This window comes from Vicugna pacos, chromosome 9, assembly GCF_048564905.1.
Source record: "Vicugna pacos chromosome 9, VicPac4, whole genome shotgun sequence".
Lineage (NCBI taxonomy): Eukaryota > Metazoa > Chordata > Mammalia > Artiodactyla > Camelidae > Vicugna > Vicugna pacos.
In genome coordinates, this window is record NC_132995.1 from 14,164,893 (window position 1) to 14,184,397 (window position 19,505).

At 35.6% G+C, this 19,505-nt stretch overlaps 1 protein-coding gene across 1 annotated transcript in view; it reads right to left on the reverse strand.

Moving 5' to 3' along the window:
- Positions 1–19,505, reverse strand: part of LOC102540955 (uncharacterized) — an 84,736-nt gene that overhangs the window by 32,447 nt on the left and 32,784 nt on the right. The window contains exons 3-5 of the mRNA XM_072966411.1: positions 19,009–19,135; positions 18,643–18,738; positions 10,708–12,289 (exon numbers count right to left, since the gene is read on the reverse strand). Coding sequence (XP_072822512.1) covers positions 10,708–12,289; positions 18,643–18,738; positions 19,009–19,135 — 1,805 coding nt within the window. The remainder of the gene's footprint in view (positions 1–10,707; positions 12,290–18,642; positions 18,739–19,008; positions 19,136–19,505) is intronic.

Genomic DNA, 19,505 nt, shown 5'->3' on the forward strand with positions numbered 1-19,505 from the left:
TGCAGCAAAAAAGTAAAATTACACAAAAGTTGAGGCTAATATAACAAATTTGTATGTGACTTGGGCCTCTGATTCATGCAGAGGTATCATCTCGATGGTAAGAAACGACTTTGGAGTGGGGCTTCGGTCGTGGGGCCGCTCTCTGCCAAGTTCATTTACCACAGGCTATACTGATATTATTACATGAAATGGCTGCTAATGTTGCTCTCAGTTGGCAAATTTAGTTCGAGGAGAAAGAGCAGCTGGTTATCCGGGAACACTAAGACAGTTATTAATTATGCCCCTGAAACAGCTGCTGAATCTTGCCTTGACTTTTGCACTGGCGCTCTGCCCAAAGCCCGGCGCAGCTGATGTTCATCTGTATTTGTTGGTCACAAAATTGTCAGCTGAAATTGCCACTGTGGCTAATATTTCCATGGCTTGCCAAGCTAAGAAAATGAAACCACTGAGGCTGGACTAACAGTATCAAAAATTAAGAACTTTCATACACATACCTTCTATAGGACCCAGCCAACCCACTCCTAGGTATTTACCCAAGAGAAAGGAAAACATAGATCTATATATAGACTTGTACACATATGTTCATGGTAGCTTTATCTGTAATAGTCCCACACTGGAAATAATCTGAATATTCATCAACAGGTGATTGGATAAACAAACTGTGGTATCTACCCTTATTCAGCAATTAAACAAACTTCTACACACAGCATAGATGTCTGAGCAACTGAAGCCAGATGCCAAAGACATATGAATCCACTTACATGGAGTGTTAAAACAAGCAGAACTAATCTATGGAGATGGAAGTCAAAAGAGTGATTACCTCAGAAGAGGACAGTAGTTATTGTCTGGGAAGGAGCCAAGGGAACTTTCGGAGGGAACGGAAAATATTCTACATCTTGATGTGGGTGAGATCACATATCATGTGCATTATATAGTTATATGCATATGATGCATACTTAAGATTTTTATATTTTATTATATGTAAACTATACCTCAATTTTTTGAAACGTGTAGGCTTTAAAACATGAGAACTACAATGTCAAAGTTAGTATTTATAATCAAATGTCTCTCAAATTCAATTTGGCAGGTTTAATACTCAACACAATTTTATATAGCTACATAAAAATAATTTTAATGTAGGCCATGTGTCTTTTTTTACTGCATTTATTTGACTTTAAGTGTCTGAAGCCTTCATAAATCCCTAAAGTTTATTTCAATCTTAAAATAACACTGATCCTTCCTTCATTTCCTCTCTCCCCTCTGTTTTGTCTCCCTCAGATTTTCCAGAAATAGACTCACTGATAAAGAAAACAAACTGTGGTTACCAAGAGGGGAAGGGGTTGGGGGAGGAACAGATTAGGAGCTTGGGACTAACAGATACACATTACTATATATAAAACAGATAAACAACAAGGACCTACTGTATAGCAAAGGGAACTATATTCAATTTCTTGTAATGAGCTGTAATAGAAAAGAATCTGAAAAAAATATATTTATGTGTAACTGAATTGCTTTGCTGTACATCTGAAACTAACATTTTAAATTGACTATACTTCAATAAAAATAAGAATTTAAAAAAATCAAGGCACTGGAAGAAGACAATGCATACATCTGACAAAGGATACATATCCAGAATATATATCCACAAATTAAAGACAGATAATCCAATAAATATATGGGCAACAGACTATAACAGGCACTTCACAAATGAAGATATCTAAAAGGTACTTCACATCATTAGTCATCAGAAAAATGTGGTAAGATGATACGACACTCCCAAATATCTTTTTGCCATTGGTTTTATCAAAATAGGATCCAAACAGGGTCTACACATTGTGTTTGATTGTTACGTCTCTCAAGTCTATTTATTCATTTATTTTAAAATTTAGTTTACTTTTATTGGAGCTAAATTTTCTGAATCCTATAGTTTAATTCTCTTTTAATCTAGAATGTTCCTCTCTTTGTTTTCATGCCATTGACTTATTTCATGCCATTTATTTCTGGGCTCTCTATTTTGTTCCATTGACCTACCTGTGTATTTCTGTGCCAGCACCATACTATTTTGACTACTGTAGCTTTATAGAATGCTAGGTTTCCCCTTAACACTTTAGATATTTCACTCCATTCTCTTCATGCTTATACATGGCTTCTGAAGAGAAGCCCAATGTAATTCTTATCCTTGTTCCTCCATAGTTAAGGTGTCTCATCCTGGCTTCTTTGAAGATTTTTCTCTTTGTTTCTGGTTTTCTCCAGTTTCAATATGATATATAGCTGCCCCTTGAACAACACAGGTTCAAACTGTGCAGGTGCCCTCACACACAGATTATTTTCAATAAATATACCACTTTTATTTTCATTTTATAGGTCTTTAAATTAAGTGTGGGGAAAGGTTTGTGTTTGATTAGAGATCACAATATGTGGAATCAAAAATGGGACCTAATTAAACTTTTAAGCTTTTGCACAGCAAAGGAAACCATAAGTAAAACAAAATGATTATGGAATGGGAGAAAATATTTGCAAATGATGCGACTGACAAAGGTTTAATTTCCAGAATATATAAACAGCTCATACAACTTAATAACAACAACAAAAAAACCCCAAAAAACCCAGTCCAAAAATGGGCAGAAGACCTAAATAAGCAATTCTCCAGTGAAGACATACAAATGGCCAAAAGGCACATGAAAAAATGCTCAATGTCACTAATTATCAGAGAAATGCAAATCAAAACTACAATGAGGTATTATTAGTTTACACCAGCCAAAATAACCATCATTAAAAAGTCACCAAATGATAAATGCTGGAGAGGGTATGGAGAAAAGGGAACCCTCCTATACTGCTAGTGGGAATGCAGTTTGGTGCAGCCATTATGGAAAACAGAATGGAGATTACTCAAAAAACTAAAAATAGACTTACCATATGATCCAGCAATCTTACTCCTAGGCATATATCCAGAGGGAACTCTAATTCGAAAAGATACATGCACCCCAATGTTTATAGCAGCACTATATACAATAGCCAACACATGGAAGCAACCTAAATGTCCATTGACAGATGACTGGACAAATAAGTTGTAGTATATTTATACAATGGAATACTACTCAGCCATAAAAAATAATAAAATAATGCCATTCGCAGCAACATGGATGGTACCTGCAGATCATCATCCTAAGTGAAGTAAGCCAGAAAGAGAAAGAAAAATACCTTATGATATCACTCATATGTGGAATCTAAAAAAAAAAAAAGAAAAAAAGAGGACATGAACTCATCTACAAAACAGAAACAAACTCACAGACAGTAAACAATCTTACGGTTATTGGGGGAAAGGGAGTGGGAAGGGATACATTTGGGAGTTCAAAATTTGTAAATGTTAACCACTATATATAAAAATAGATTTAAAAACAAATTTCATCTGTATAGCACAGGGAACTATACTCAGTATCTTGTAATAACCTTTAATGAAAAAGAACATGAAAATGAATATATGTGTGTATATGCATGACTGGGACATTGTGCTGTACACCAGAAATTGACACATTGTAATTGACTGTTCTTCAATTAAAAAAAAAAAAAGAACTAGGGTTAGAGTCCTGATTCTATCCAAACTGTTTCAGCTTCCTGCCCTTGGGTGAGTCATTTCTCAGTTCCTTTGTTTTTAAAGCAGATAGCAGTATGCGGATTTCTGACTGCTCTGGAGGGGTCAGTGCCCCTAACCCTTGCATTGTTCAAGGGTCAACTGTACATAGGTGTAGATTTCTTGGTATTTCACCTGCTAGGTGTTTCCTGAGCCTCCTGAATCTGTGATTTGGTGTTAATTTTGAAAAATTCACACCCATTACTATTAAAAATATTTCTTCTCCTTTACCTCTTTCTTCTCCTTCTGGCATTCCAATTACATTTATGTAACACCTGTTGTCATTTTCCCACAGTTTTTGGATATTCTTTTCTGGTTTTATTTTGTTTTGAAATCATTCTTTCATTTTTTCTCTTTACATTTCAGTTTGATAAACTTCTATTGATGTACCTCCAAGCTCACTGATTCTTTGACTATATTCAGTCTACTGATGAACCTATCAAAGGTGTTCTTTGCTTTCTAGCATTTTCTTTTGATCTTTTGTTAGTGTTTTCATCTCTTTGCTTACACTATGCAACTACTTTGTATATTGTCTACATATTCCATTAGAGTCCTTCGACATATTAATCAGTTATTTTGAATTTCCTATCTGATAATTCTGAAATCTGGTCATATCTGGTTCTAATGCTTGCTTCACCTCTTCAAATCACTTTTTCTTGCCTTTTTAGTATAGCTTGAAATTGTTTGTTTAAAGCTGGATATGATGTATTGGGTAACATAAACTGAAGTAAGTACAACTTAGTGTGAGATTTTATGTAAATATGGCCAGTAGCCGGACCATGTTTAATCTTTGCTACAGCTATAGCTTCCAGAGGCTTCAGTCTCCCCTAGTATCTTTGTTCACCCCACCACCCAGTTGTCTTTGGGTTTCCCTAAGATCTTCTTAAATTGCGTCTGTACCTTGCGGCTCTTTCCATTGCAATCCACTGTTACTATACAGAAGCCCTACTGATGTAGTGCTAAGGGGTGGGGGAAGAAATAAACAAATCTCATTTTTTAGTGGGTCTGAATACTTCTGAAGTATTTCTCATCCTTTTATTCCCCTTTTCCCTTTCAGTGAGACAGGAAGGTTGGGGGGGGGGTGTGCTGGCATTAGCTAATTGCCCTTCCCTTAAGGAAATAAGGCTTTGATAATGTCATTTGTTTAGGAGAGCAGGCCTTTGTTATAGAGAACACTTTTAAAAGGTTGCTTTGCCCCTTCCCCTGCCCCAAAAATGAGGGGGTGGGGTTCCTTAGAGGTAAAACCCATTAAATGTGGGGGTCCCCTAAGGTTGGGCCCCCAGAGAGTCTCATACTCAAGCTAATTCACACTCACCTTCAGCAGTTCATCAAAATTATCATTGTGCTGTACACCAGAAATTGACACATTATCACTGACTGTACTTCAATAAGAAAAAGAGATTTCAAAAAAGAAAAAAAATTATCATATAAATGTTCCTAATAGTTTATGACTCCAGTGGCTTTTGCTCCAGATAAGCTGATTTTGGCTGTTATCTATATTTTTCCACCTCTCCACAGTTCAGGATGGTGGTTTTCTCTGTGACCTCAATTCTTGATGGATTTAAGAGAAGGCATTGATTTTGTTTGTTTAGCTTTTCCCCCTTGTTGTAAGGATAGGAGTGACGACTTCCAAGTTCCTTAAATATCAGAGCTGCAACCAGAAGTTTTGGATTTTTTAATAGGTAGTAAAACTTTAATTTCTGAAAGTCATATATTTCTCATCCTCACCAGCAATGATTCAGTATTCACTAACTTGAATCATCACCAGTGCTGGATGTTATAAGTCTTAGTAATTTCCTGGCTGGCCCTGCAGCTATGTCTGCCCTTGTTACTAAGTGCTAGCCAGGAGGATGTGAAGGAAAGTGATATGTGCAACTTCATTTATCTGTCCTTAAATTTCCCCCCTCCTCTATTTGGCTCCCTGGGATGTGAATGTGATGGCTCCTTTGAATGTGGGGGTGATGGAATACAAGAGAATCTGTACCAGTTCTATACTACCTGACTGCAGACTATTAAATGTGAGGATAAAAAAAATCATTTTTTAATCTTATTTTAAGGTACTGTTATTTGGGATCTCTTACATTCTACTAAATGTGTATCTCAAAACATTATCTTTAACATTAAAGGGATCTGAAATACTTTGAATCAAACTCACTCCAATCCTGTGAATTATATGCCATTGTTTTCCAGTAATTTTATTGTTGTTTTTAATGCTGTAAAGTCAATTGTGCTATTTTGTTCCACTGTCAATATTTCTATTTACCCACATTTTAACATTTTCTTTGGCGGCTATTCTTTCTTTTCATCCATCCAAGGCCACTATATTATTAAGTAGAATGCCAGTACCTCTCCTCGTTCCCCCTCCCTTCACAGCTTTTTAGTCCATAACAATGAGTTTTGAAGAGACTAGGCCAGATGTCAAAACAGCAGTTCTTAAAAGAGTGGTCAGAGCATCCTTAGGGGTCCCTTAGGTCAAAATTATTCTCATAGTAATTCCAAGACTCTTTCCTTTTTCATTCTCATTCTCTCATGAGTGTGCAGTAGAGTTTCCCTGTCTATATAACATGTGAAATTGTTACAGAATGAATGCAGATATGACAACCCAGCTGTCTTCCATTAAACCATTAAAGATATTTGCAAAATTGTATAATGATGCCACTCTTCTCATTAAGTATTTTTGTTTTGGAAAATAATTATTTTTTATAAAAATGTTATTTATGTTAATATGTGATTTTATTCATTTTTAAATGAATTTAAAATTTTTATTTCAATTTGAGACTTGCTGCTGCAAAATATCCCACCGTCATAGGTCAGGTTCCCTGTGAAACAGCCTGAGATGAAAATTTTTGATAAGTTTTATTAGGAAGGGCTTTTGGGAATATCTGTAGAAAATGAAGGAAGCAGGATTGGGTGAAAGGTGAAGTTGAACTGTGATGCAGCTGCAATCTTTTGGGGAGCTCTAGGACTGGAACAGCTCTTTGAACTTGTTCTAAATTGCCCTTGGGGAGACAGTATAACCTTGCACAATGCAGCTCTCTTCATCTGAGACCAGTTTGCAGAGAAACCTAGCTGTGAGTCGTCAGCAGCTGAGATCCTCAGCAGCTGGCAGCACAATGAGGTAGGAGTCTTGACAACTCGGAAGCATAGCTTACATTGACTCTAGAGTTCCCTTAGCAATCAAGCTGAAATGACCCATGGCAGGATGACAGCTGAGATCACACCCTTGATTTCTTTCTTTCTGTCCTGCTTCCTTTATGCCTTCACCCTTCCTACTGGGAGCACTTCCTTAATAAATCACTTGCATAGAAATCCTCATCTTAAGGTCTGCTTCTGGGAAATATAAGCTAAAAGAATGTCCACAACAGATCTCAATTTCTTCTTCTAATCTTTATCACAAAATGTTTCCCCCGAGTCTGCTGCACTTTTAGCAAATAGTGACCATTCATGAAGCCGTTGCTCTCCACAAAAATGTAGAAGTTATCCATTGTCTCTCTTTCCTCATCTTTAGTATCAGCAAACTTCAAGTTAAGTCCAAATCTATTTTCCTTTTTCATTATGGTTTATTACAGGATATTGAATATAGTTCCCTATGCTATACAGTAGGACCTTGTTGTTCATTTTATATAGTTTGTATCTGCTAATCCCCAAATCCTAATTTATCCCTCCCTCAACCCCCTTTCCCTGTTAGTAACAATAAGTTTTCTATGTCTGTGAGTCTTATTTCATAAATGAGTTCATTTGTGTCATATTTTCAATTCTACATGTCAGTGATACCATATGGTATTTCTCTCTTTCCGATTTACTTCACTTAGTATGATAATCTCTAGGTCCATCCATGTTGCTGCAAATGGAATTATTTCATATTTTATGGCTGAGTAGTATTTCATTATATATCTATCTATCTATATCTGTATCTATATCTATCTCACATCTTCTTTATCCATTCATCTGTCAATGGACATTTAGGTTGTTTCTATGTCTTGGCTATTGTATATAGTGCTGCTATGAACAATAAGGTGCATGTATCTTTTTGAATTAAGAGTTTTCTCCAGATATATGCCAGGAGTGGGATTGCTGGATCATATGGTAAGTCTATTTTTAGTTTTTTAAGGAACCTCCAGACCGTTTTTCTATTGCGGCTGAAACCTAGAATGGAAATTCTCCAGGCAGTAGTTCGTGTGTGTCCAAGTAGAGAGGCATTTATCGTGATTTGATTAATGATTTTTTCAGTCATTATCTCAGCCACTTATACCTTATTTCTACTCCTTAAGGCAGGAAAAAAAATTAAGTTACGGAGACTAGATCATCTTCTTGTTAACACATAGTCAAGAAAAGAGCCTTCCTAGACTTGAGATTCAGGTATACTCTCAGGCACTTTATCTCATCCAATAAGCACAACCATTCTTAGTGTGAGAGGCTAAAAGGAGGCACCTAAGGTGGTCCTTATAAAAGGTAAGTGAAATTTAAAACTTTTCTGTTGACTCCAAAGCTATGTAAAGAAAGGGGCCTAGGATTTAAATGAGATATGAGCCAAGTAAAAAAACGTGAAGAAGACAATCAGAGTGAAAAGTGACAGTTTAGACAAAAAAAAAAATTTTGCAACTAAAAAAATATTTACACAGGTTTTGTTGTGTAGGTAACACATGCAAACTTTGAAAACTATTTTTTAAAAGTATACAAAAATTAAGTGTGCTACCAAAATTGGCCTTAGCACAAAACCATAAAAGAAGAGCTTATGAAATGACAACATTCATTTAGATATTTAAGTTTTGGAAAATTTCTGATTTCACAAAAATCAGTGCCTATTTACAATTATAAATCACTGATAATCTTAAAAATTGCTAATTAAAGCCAAAGCTGGTATTAGTCACGCTTGTACCTCACAACTTCAGTTTGAGGAAGTTTTAGTTTTGTGAAATCAGCTTCAGATGCAGCTGACACTCAAATATTCAAAGCTAAAGATTCCTTTTGATTGACATCCCCAATCATAATCTCCTTTTTTAAAAAGGCAATAACAGTCTTCTCTATATTAAGTAATATTACAGAGATGGGATAATAAAAAAAATTATCTGAAGTAAGAGTTGGTTCATATATTGTTCCACAGCATGAGATCCTTTTAGAGGAACTCTGTGAATACTGCTTCCAGCTGAAATTACATAGGTGTGTAAATCAAGGGTTGTAGAAGAAATAAAATGATCTGTAGGTTAAGGGTGAAGCAATTTTACATAATTGCTTATGGGCACCTCAGGAAAATAAAAGGTTTTCTTGTTTCAAAATATTGTAATAATTAACCATGATATTAATGCTTATCCTGCTTGTATAGAAATTTACAAGGGAAGAAAACTAATATTGCAGTCAATTTGTCAGGAAAATCTGGTTCTTTCCACAATGACTCTAAGCACATTACTAATTAGTTAGCTATGACTCCAACAAATCAGTTGTCAAATAACGCAAGACACACTGAGAAAGTAGGGACCATAATGCCTAAAACAGTAAATAAAATCATTTTTGATTTATCAGATTGCCCTCTGATTTTCAAGTGTTTAATAAATAATTATACACTTTCTTGAATCTGAGTCATAATGGCTTGAAAGTTGAGTCCTAATTTCAGAAATGTTAAAATGTGAACAAAAAGGCATCATAGGATTGATAAAATATGCTAATTTCATATTATATAGTAAATAGCACTATCACTTCTAATTACTAATTTTCTGGAGCTATTCTTAACAGAATAGTCCACCATCTGATAGGGCATATGGATCCATTATAATGTTTTCTTCCTTGGGCATAGTTGCCCCTAGCCTATACATTCTGAGAAATAACTACAAAAACACTACTAGTCAAGACAGCCGTATCACCATCATATTTCATTAACTTTTAAGATTTATTTTATATGCTATCAATCTTTTTTTAAGGCATGAAAACTACAAGTAAAGCTAAAAGTCTCCTTTGATCAACACCCTCAGTCTAATCTCCTGCCAGAGACAACACTATCAACAATTTGGTATGCATCCTTTTAATCCATTTTAAATAGTTTTACATACAAATATCAATAATAAAAACATAGTTCTATTCTTTGTGATTTCATTCCAATTTACATGAATGTTACCATACAGTATGTTTCATCTGGATCTTGATTTCTTTTTTTCACTCAACATTATTTCAGATAACTACCCATGTTACACAATACAGATCAAGTTCACTGCTTTTATCTGCCGTATACTATTCTGTTGTTTGAATATATCACATTTTATTCATCCATTACCCCTCTGTTATATAGGTTGTTTTCAATTCAGTTATATGTATTTCTTACACATATTTATGAGTTTCTTTAGGAGGTACATCCAGAAGTGAAACTGCAGGGTCCTTCTGTCTTAAAAAAAAAAAAAAGCTTCCCTGCTTCAAAGTCATAGACAATAGCCTGTTATTTCCTTCCAAAAAGTTTGGAGTTTGGCTTTTCACATTTCAGTGTTCAAATCCTTTGGAATTCTGTTTCTTTATATATTGCAAGATTGTATGTAATTTTATTTCCCTCAATATGGAGATTCAAATACTCCAACAATTTTCACTGACAAGGCCGTCATCCTCCTACTGATTCATGATGTCATGTCTAATACACACCAAGTTCACATATATTCATTAGTTACTTACATTCTGTAAAATGTTTTTACTTACCCATTAATGCACTAATATCTCACACTATTTTATAACCATAACTTCGTAAAATGTGTAGTATATGGTAGAAGGTGTGTCCTCTCTGTTCTTTTTCAAAATCATCTCAACAATCCATAGACTTTTATTTCACATGAATTTTAGATTTTTTAAAAGATCCTGGCAAATTCTTCTTAGATGTTTGGAACTCTGTTAGGTCTACAGATTAACTTGGGGAGTTCTGGCATTTTATGATACTGAGTTTTTCCATCTATATCCATCATATTTCTCTCCATTTACTCTTTTGCCCTTCAATAAAGCTTTACATTTTTTTTTCATAAAGATCTGGTTCATTTTTTGAGATTATGCCAAGATTTTTAAAGTTAAGGAAAGCATGGGTTGAATTTAAGAGGTCTTTATTCATTTAGTATACTCGGCGTTTCTCACCTGTGTGACCTCTCTTATGGATAGAAAGGGATGCTCTTTGAGAGAATGCTTTCCCACATTCATTACATTCAAAGGGTTTCTCTCCAGTGTGACTTCTCATATGTATAATAAGTAATGAGCACTGAGAGAAGGCTTTTCCACATTTATTACATTCATAGGGTTTCTCCCCTGTATGACTTCTAACATGAAGAGTAAGCGAAGAGATTCGAGAGAAGGCTTTACCACATTCATTACATTTAAATGGTTTTTCTCCAGTATGAATTTTTTCATGCTCAAGGAGGTTCTGCCTCTGACTGAAAGCTTTTCCACACTGATTACAATGATAGGGTTTCTCTCCAGTGTGAATTTTCTCATGTTCAGTGAGATTTGATTTCTGACTAAAGGCTTTCCCACATACTGTACATGCATAGGGTTTTTCACCAGTATGAATTCTCTGGTGTCGAATGAGGTTTGACATCTGAATAAAAGCTTTCCCACATTCATTACATTCATAAGGTTTCTCTCCAGTATGAATTTTCTGATGTGTGATGAGATTTTCTTTCCGGCTGAAGGCTTTTCCACATTCATTACATTCATAGGGTTTCTCAGCTGTATGATTTCTCATATGTACAGTAAGGGATGAACTTTGAGAGAAAGCTTTCCCACATTCGCTACATACATAGGGTTTCTCACCTGTATGACTTCTCATATGTATAATAAATACTGAGCACTGAGAGAAGGCTTTTCCACATTTATTACACTTATAGGGTTTCTCCCCTGTGTGACTTCTCATATGTAGGGTAACAGATGACATTCGAGAAAAAGCTCTACCACATTCATTACATGCGTAAGGTTTCTCCCCAGTATGAATTTTCTCATGCTCAATAAGATTTTGCTTCTGGCTGAAGGATTTTCCACATTCCTTACATTCATAGGGTTTTTCTCCAGTATGAATTCTCTCATGTTCAATGAGATTTGATTTCTGACTGAAGGCCTTCCAACAATCCTTACATGCATAAGGTTTCTCTCCGGTATGAATTCTCTGGTGTCTAATGAGGTTTGACATCTGAATGAAAGCTTTTCCACATTCATTACATTTATATGGTTTTTCTCCAGTATGAATTTTTTGATGTGTAATAAGATTTTCCTTCCTGCTGAAAGCTTTTCCACATTCCTTACATTCATAGGGTTTCTCTCCAGCATGAATTCTCTCATGTCTGATGAGGTCAAATTTATGACTAAAGTCTTGTCCACAATGATTACACTTAAAGGGGGTTACCAGATGGGATGAGCAATGGTAAAATGGTTTCTCATACTTATTACACTCATAGCTTTTCTCTCTTATACAGCCTTTCTCATAACTAAGTAAATCTACATTATGTTCAAAACCCTTATCAAGAGAGTCACATTCATAGAAGTTTTGTCTTGAAGTAACAATGTCTGAGCTCAGAGGAAATATCTTGGCAACTTTTTTACATTCAATGACATTTTCCTTTATTAGAGTTTTCTTGGAGATGCATGTGACTTTCCTCACAAGTGTTTCCTGTTGCTTCTTGATCTGTTCATCAACTTCCCAAACTTCTAAAATGGAGGACCAAAAATTACTTTTGAATTTTCCTACTACTGCACTATTGATAACATTTCAGAAATTCCCTAAAGTGGGGTTGATCTCTGTTGTTGGCTCTAGTCTCCAAATACGAAAGAAATCTAAAGTGCAAATGTCCCTAGTTCCTAAGACTTGAGAAGTTAACTCCTATAGATAATATTATGGAGAGAAAACTGCCAATAGGCCCACGCTGCTTTGATTGATTTAAAAGTGTACTTATACAATGCAGAAATCAGTAAAATGAATAGATTAAGATGAAAAAGCAAACACATAAATAACTGGATAGGGAGTCAAATGACTAGAGGATAAAAGTAACACTTGTGGTTTAACACAATGGATTGATTGTGCCATTTATCCTTTTGCTGTCATTTTAATGGAAATTTAAAATGACATTAAAATGACAGCAAAAGAATAAAGATTCAAACCCACAGGAGCAAAGGAACTAGGAGTGTAAAAAGAGTAAACAAGAGATTTCAACAAAATAATGGAAGACAAAAGGCATATAGAGAACTGGTTAACTGATAGCTGCGCTAAGAAATTCAAGTTTTGTGCTATCAAGATATAAATGTCAAGCAACAAAGTGATTTGGTAATAAGACACTGCAAAAGCTCAATAATTGGAGGATTCAGCTACTCAAAAGGCAGAGATAAGAGTAGGGCTGAAAAAAAGAGGATTAATCTAGAGTCTGAAAAGGGAGCAGATCCCTGAGGCAGATATTATGGATCTGCTTAGGTAACATCTATTCCAACCTCCTATGTTTTCCCATCCTGCAAAGGATGAGACAGTTAGAAGTACATTTCCTAGACACACTTGAATGCAGGGTTCTGAATGTGATTTAGATTCACCATACAGCATTTTAATTCAAAAATGAATTTAAAGGGAAAAAAAGTGGGCATTTTGCTTGTGATGTTACAACAGAAACGGAAGCTGTAGAGGCATTTTCCTGGTTCAATAAAAAGAAATTTCTTGATCACAGTGGGAAAAGGAACTCACTTAGCAGCTCACTTCTATGGTATGGTTTTGAGACTTATTCCTAAAGGTTTATCCTATAGTCTGTCCTTCAGTCCTCCCCCAAATTCTGTGGGATATTTAATACCTTCACATAAATTCCTTCCTTCTTAAATCACCAGTGAATAGATTCTTTTCTCTATGACTGAACCCTCACCAATACACCACAACCCCTGAGTCCACATAGGAAGTAGCCATGTGTCCACCATCCAAGCAGGAAAAGGAAGCCTCACTTTCTGAAGAAAATGAAACACAGAGGCTCTAGACATAGGAATAAGTAAACTAGATGCAGAGGAAAGGCTTCATACAAAAAAAGTAGGAATTATACAAACATTTATATATTGAATAGTGAGACCTCCAATTCCTTTCTGTTGGCTAGCCTCACAGGTACTGGCATGTACCTCCAGGTAGGAGATAGGAAGAGATCCACAGAATTGGCTTTTGGACTCCACAAAACACTCCTAGGTGCTAATCTAACCATTACAATACACTATGTCTCGTACTCAAAGAGCAACACAGATGTGTTAACTGTAAGAATTTTAGAATTTCCTTCTTATCCATTCATATATCAACATGAAGTAAACTAATGACATTCATGGATTCCTTATTTAAATAAAGATTTTAAGAGCTCAGTAAAATTAAAAATAGATTAAAAAACAAAGCAAGCAGAAAAATTAGCTAAGTAGTAATTCTAGAAATGATAACAAGTAATACAAAGATATGTAATTAACAGCCGTATCTTGGCTCAGTAGTAACAGTATGTCAATGATAACAAAATAAGCAGTGAAAAATAAATTGAGTATTTATCTTTCTTGGTCTGCAGATACATATATCAGGGCAATCACATAATTGATGAGAGTTCTTTACTGGAGAATTTCAGCTGATAAAAGCAGAAGGAACCTCTAATAAAATAATGGATCTAGGCAATAATCATCAATGGCTGCTAAAATCCTTAAGGGAAAGGTTAATAAGTATCTTTAAAACAGGTGAATTCTGATTCACAACACATGCATCTGTCTCAACACATGATCAATCCCAGTATTTCTCAAAGTGACACAAACCAACATAAGATGCAGTAAGATGTACACAGCAACCATCAAATCCTGTTGTGTTCTGCTTTTGTTCTTTCATCATGGCTCACATACTGTTACCAAAATGATAATATTCTTTTCTGTATCATTGGCTCTATGTTGGTTTTCCATACTGTTGGAGTTCCATCAGATGTGGGTTACTGAAAATTCAGATAACTGGATATTTTTAAACCTTTATATTCAGTTATCTTACAAGCATCTGCTGGTAACTATTGTAACCTTGCTGCCAAGTTAGATGTAACCAGGCAAAAGGCAAAACTACAGCTTCAGTGGTTAAAGAAGGGATAAAGTTAAATTGCCAACAACATTTAAAAACATAAAAGAGGTCCTGCAGAGAATACAGACTTGTGGTTACCGGGGGGGGGGGGGGTGCTGGGTAGAGGGTGGGAAGGGATAGACTGGGATTCCAAAATTGTAGAATAGATAAACAAGATTACACTGTATAGCACAGGGAAATATACACAAAATGTTATGATAAATCACAGAGAAAAAAATGTGACAATGAGTGTGTATATGTCCATGAATGACTGAAAAATTGTGCTGAACCCTGGAATTTGACACAACACTGTAAAATGATTATGAATCAATAAAAAATGTAAAAAACAAAACAAAACAAAACAAAACAAAAAAACATAAAAGAGGTCCTGAAAGCAGACAAAGATTGGAACTCTCTGACTCTATACTAGATAACCCACCAGGTATTTCACTAATCCTTTACAATCAGACATGCTTATAATTTTACTCCACAAATATGTCATGTTAATTTTACTCTCCAAATCTTTTGTTATTTTTTTTCATTTCCTAAGTAAGTCTTAAGATCTACAGATCTTAACAGGAAAACAGCTTTAAGCCCTCTTTAAAACAAACAAAGGAACAAACAAATACTTTCTCGATCTTGTTACTCCTTCTACAGCCCTTCTCTTAAAACTTTTAAGGTATTCTCTGTCTGATTCATTCATTTACTAAATAAATGCCTCACATGTAATTTAAGATTTCAACAATATTTCATGTGGTTCTGCTGTCTTTTTTTTAAAACTCTAACTGAATCCTTCTGCACTTACTTTGAAGTTCTGCAAGTATTTTAAAACAACAAAAACAATACGAAAAATCTCTCTAAATATAGCTCTACATTAATCAATTCATGAATCATTTACATAAAGAGTAAGATACAGACTTATTTTCTGTTGGTGAGTTAATAACTTAAGTCTCAGACATCAAAGTCTGAAAATATATACTATAACATAGTACTGTCTTATATGTTTTTAGACACCAAGTCACTCCAGTAGATGAAAGCAGCAAGTTAGCTCAGAGATGGGGAAGGATTTATTTACGCTGGAAATGCTGGGGACCATTCATTAGAAACTGAGATCAAAGTTAAACAACTTCTAGAACCAAGACAGGTAAGAGCACTCATAAAAGGCACACTTCAAGGCAAAGTTGTGAAGAGTTTCACAATACTGGAGACATTAAAGACAACATATTCCAATCTTGTCATTTCTGCAGTTATATACTGACCCAAAGATATGAACACACCTATATCATAAAGGAAAAAGGAGTCTCTATGTAATTAGAACCGTTATGTATAATGTTCAGTGAGGGCTGGAGAAAAGGAGCCATGTAAAACAGTTCATAAGGGAATAAGAAATGAACAATAAACAGGAACTAAGGAGAAATCAGAATCCTTTAGAGAGGAGCAAAGAAGAAAGTTCCAAGAAGGTGATCCACAGGATAAATATAGAAGAGGACTTCACTGTTTCAATATGGTGGAACTAAACATCTCTGTCTCTTCTCCTCTCTGCAAACATGAAGAAGAAACAGAAAAAGAAAGTACATCTTCAATAAAAGTAAGACAGCTAAACTCCAATTCCAGTGCATAAGCAAAGACCAGAGGACAGACTGAACCAAGTAGGGAAAAAGCCAGAGACAGTGGCTGTTCTCTCTTATCTCAGACAGAAAGAATGGTGAACAGCGTTCTCCACAGAAGGCACACCCTATGGGCAGAATGAATGAGTCATGTTTTGCAACAATGGGATCCAGATGTGTTTATAACAGGCGGGAACATCATGGTCTTCATCTGGCCCTGTCAAATGGTAGGAAAGAGCTAAACAGGGAGATGTGAAATAGACATTATTCTTGTACAAGTAGGCTGCTGGCACTGGGGTGCAGAAGAGATACTAAGTGCCAGAGGAAGCAAGCAACTGATAATCTCTGATTCAGGAGAAGTAAAGGGCAACCCAACTTTCAACACAAAACTCTGTGATAAAAGAGGTCAAATGAGCAACAGAAGCTTCCTACTAGCTCAGAGCATTTTTCTGGACAATCTTCAACACTCTCCTTCTGTGAATAGTGGGTCCAGCAGGAAATAATCTTTGATTCAAAGATGAGGAATGATAGTTATAAAAGGAACCAGCATCAGATCTATGCAATGACACTACAGAAACCAAAAAACATGAATATGTAAGTTTAAAGGAAACTCCGATATTGACTGATCAATATGTCTCATAAAGTTCTAAAGCTTAAAAAGAAAAGAAATCTATGGGCATCCAAGCAAATATATAAAGTCACCTATGAGGAGAAACAATCGAGTTTCAGATTTCTCCAAGCAACATTCAAAGCCAGGAGACAGTAAAGGACTGTCTAAAGTCCTTAGGTAACTGTCTACAAAAACGTCCAGGGAAGACAGTATGCTCAAGAATTACGTACACAGCCAAATCTCAGCTAAATAGAAAGGTTTTTTAAAAAGGCATTTTCTTACATGCAAAACCTCAGAGACACTAGTTCACACTAAATTACAAGCTCCATGAGGACAGGACTTTGTTCAGTACACTGCCATATATCTAAGCCCAGAATAGTACTTCATCCACATTGTTACGACTATAAATGTGGTTTCCTTTTCCTTATAACTTCTACTTAATTGTTGAAGTATACATGAACACCACTGATTTTTATTTGTTAATCTGATAACCTACCATCTCTCTGGATTCTCTTACTATTTGTTGCAGTTGATTCCCATGTGTTTTATGGGGATACAATCTTATCATCTGTAAATAAAGATGGTTTTTTACAGGGTCCTTTCCAATTCTTCTGGTACTGATTTTTTTTCTCTTGTCTATTATTTAGCTATAAACCTTACTAAGAAATTTACAAAAGTTACAAAGGAAATGTTGGAAAGCATTTCTGAAGGGCACAAAAATAGACAGATCTGAACAAAGAAACAGATTATGTTCTTGGATAGAAAACTTTGACATTATGAAGATGTCAACTCTCTGAAAGTTAATTTATACTTCTAACACATTCCCAACAAAAAATCCAGCAGGTTTTTCTCTGGAAATAGACAGGTGAACCTAAAATTCATATGGTAAAATAAACAACTGAGAAGAGCCAGGACAACTCTGAAAAAGAACTGTATGCAACTGAGAAAAGAAAGGGACTGAGTGTCAAGGATAAGAGAGAGACTCACTCTTCAATGTTATCTTTTGGACTATTTATATTTTTAACCAACTGTGCATATGTTATATTTTCAAAAAAATTGAAAGGAATGAAAGGTGGGAATAAGCAAAAGAAGGCAACAATTTGTAATCCAGAAACTTTTAAAGTTTGGTGTAGGCGCGGTAAGGCTGGGAGGTTTAGCTCAGTGGCAGAGCTTAGCATGCACTAGGTCCTGGGTTCAATCCCCAGTACTGCTATTAAAATAGATTAATTAATTAATTAAATTAACCTAACCCCCTCCCCCCGACACAAAACTAAACAAAGAAAACAAAGCTATATGGGATTATGAGGTTTGTGAAATGCAATGGAAAGTGTGAATACTGTTACAAAACTGAGGCTTTTCTAAATGGGAAGAAGGTAAGAAATGAAAAGGAATCTAACTCTGAAACAACTCTGTTTTTAAATACTACACATCCACGAAATATTGAATGCATGAGGGAAAAAAAACACTATGAACACAAAGGAAAGAGAGAGCTACGGATCAGAGACAGGGACAAAATCCTGTAAATGAATTAGGGAAGTTCTGGTATCCTGAAATCAGATAGGGCTACTGGCCTTCTTAAATTTGAAAAAGGAAGATTGCTCTAATGTATGAATAGCATCTGAAAGCATCACAATGATCTAAGGCACTTTAGAAGACTAGGGCCTTTAAGAAAATCTTGGAAAATGTGAAATGGTATCAACCCCCTGAACAACTGTCACGTGGCTTTCTATTCAGACCTGCCTTTTCACTTATTTACCTGGATAGTGTCTTCCAAATATTTCCTCTTCTACCACCCATGGCTCCTCTTCCTGCTCCAACTTGAAGATCACATCTGGTTTGGTGACTTGATAGCCTATAATGGGAGACAGCAAAGGACTTGAATGTTAACGCTAGAGACAGTCATCTAGATTTTGGGCTAAGTCCTGGGGACTTGAGAACCTGTGAAAGGTAAGAATGGAGGAACTTCCACAGTGAGACAAAGCAATTAGCCTTTACTCTGAAGACGAGCACATACAATCACATGGCGAACGGGAAGCCTAGTTAACGACATCAGGCAAGCTGAAGTCTTCACACATTGCAAAAATGGAAAAGAATCTATGTAAAGTTGCAAAGCTACCCTTACCCACTGTGACTAGGTTGCTATAGTTCTCCAGCATCACATCACGGTACAAGTCTCTCTGAGCAGGTTTCATTTGCTGCCATTCCTCCTGGGTGAGGTCCACAGCCACATCCTTAAATGTTACTGTTTCCTGTGAAAGCACAACCTTAATTAATCTGAAGCCATCAAAACTAGACACTATGGTCAAAGCTGTAAGAACTCATTTAGCTACTATCCAGGGATCAGATAGTGTATATCAGCTCTACATTTACCTAATTTTGTATTTATACTGTAGGAGAAAACACACCATAGTAGAAGTATCCTATAAGAGTATGTTAATTATTGAGTCAGCAAACTTTGTAATTCATCTGTTATGCAGGAAACTGGAAATGGTGGTCACTGATTTGCACTGGACTGTGACAGAGATGGAAGAGTTAGATGTGACTCACAGGTAACTGGCTTAGAACCAGTCCAAGCAATTGTGTGATCTAGTGAGAAAGAGAACACAGAAAATGTAGGGA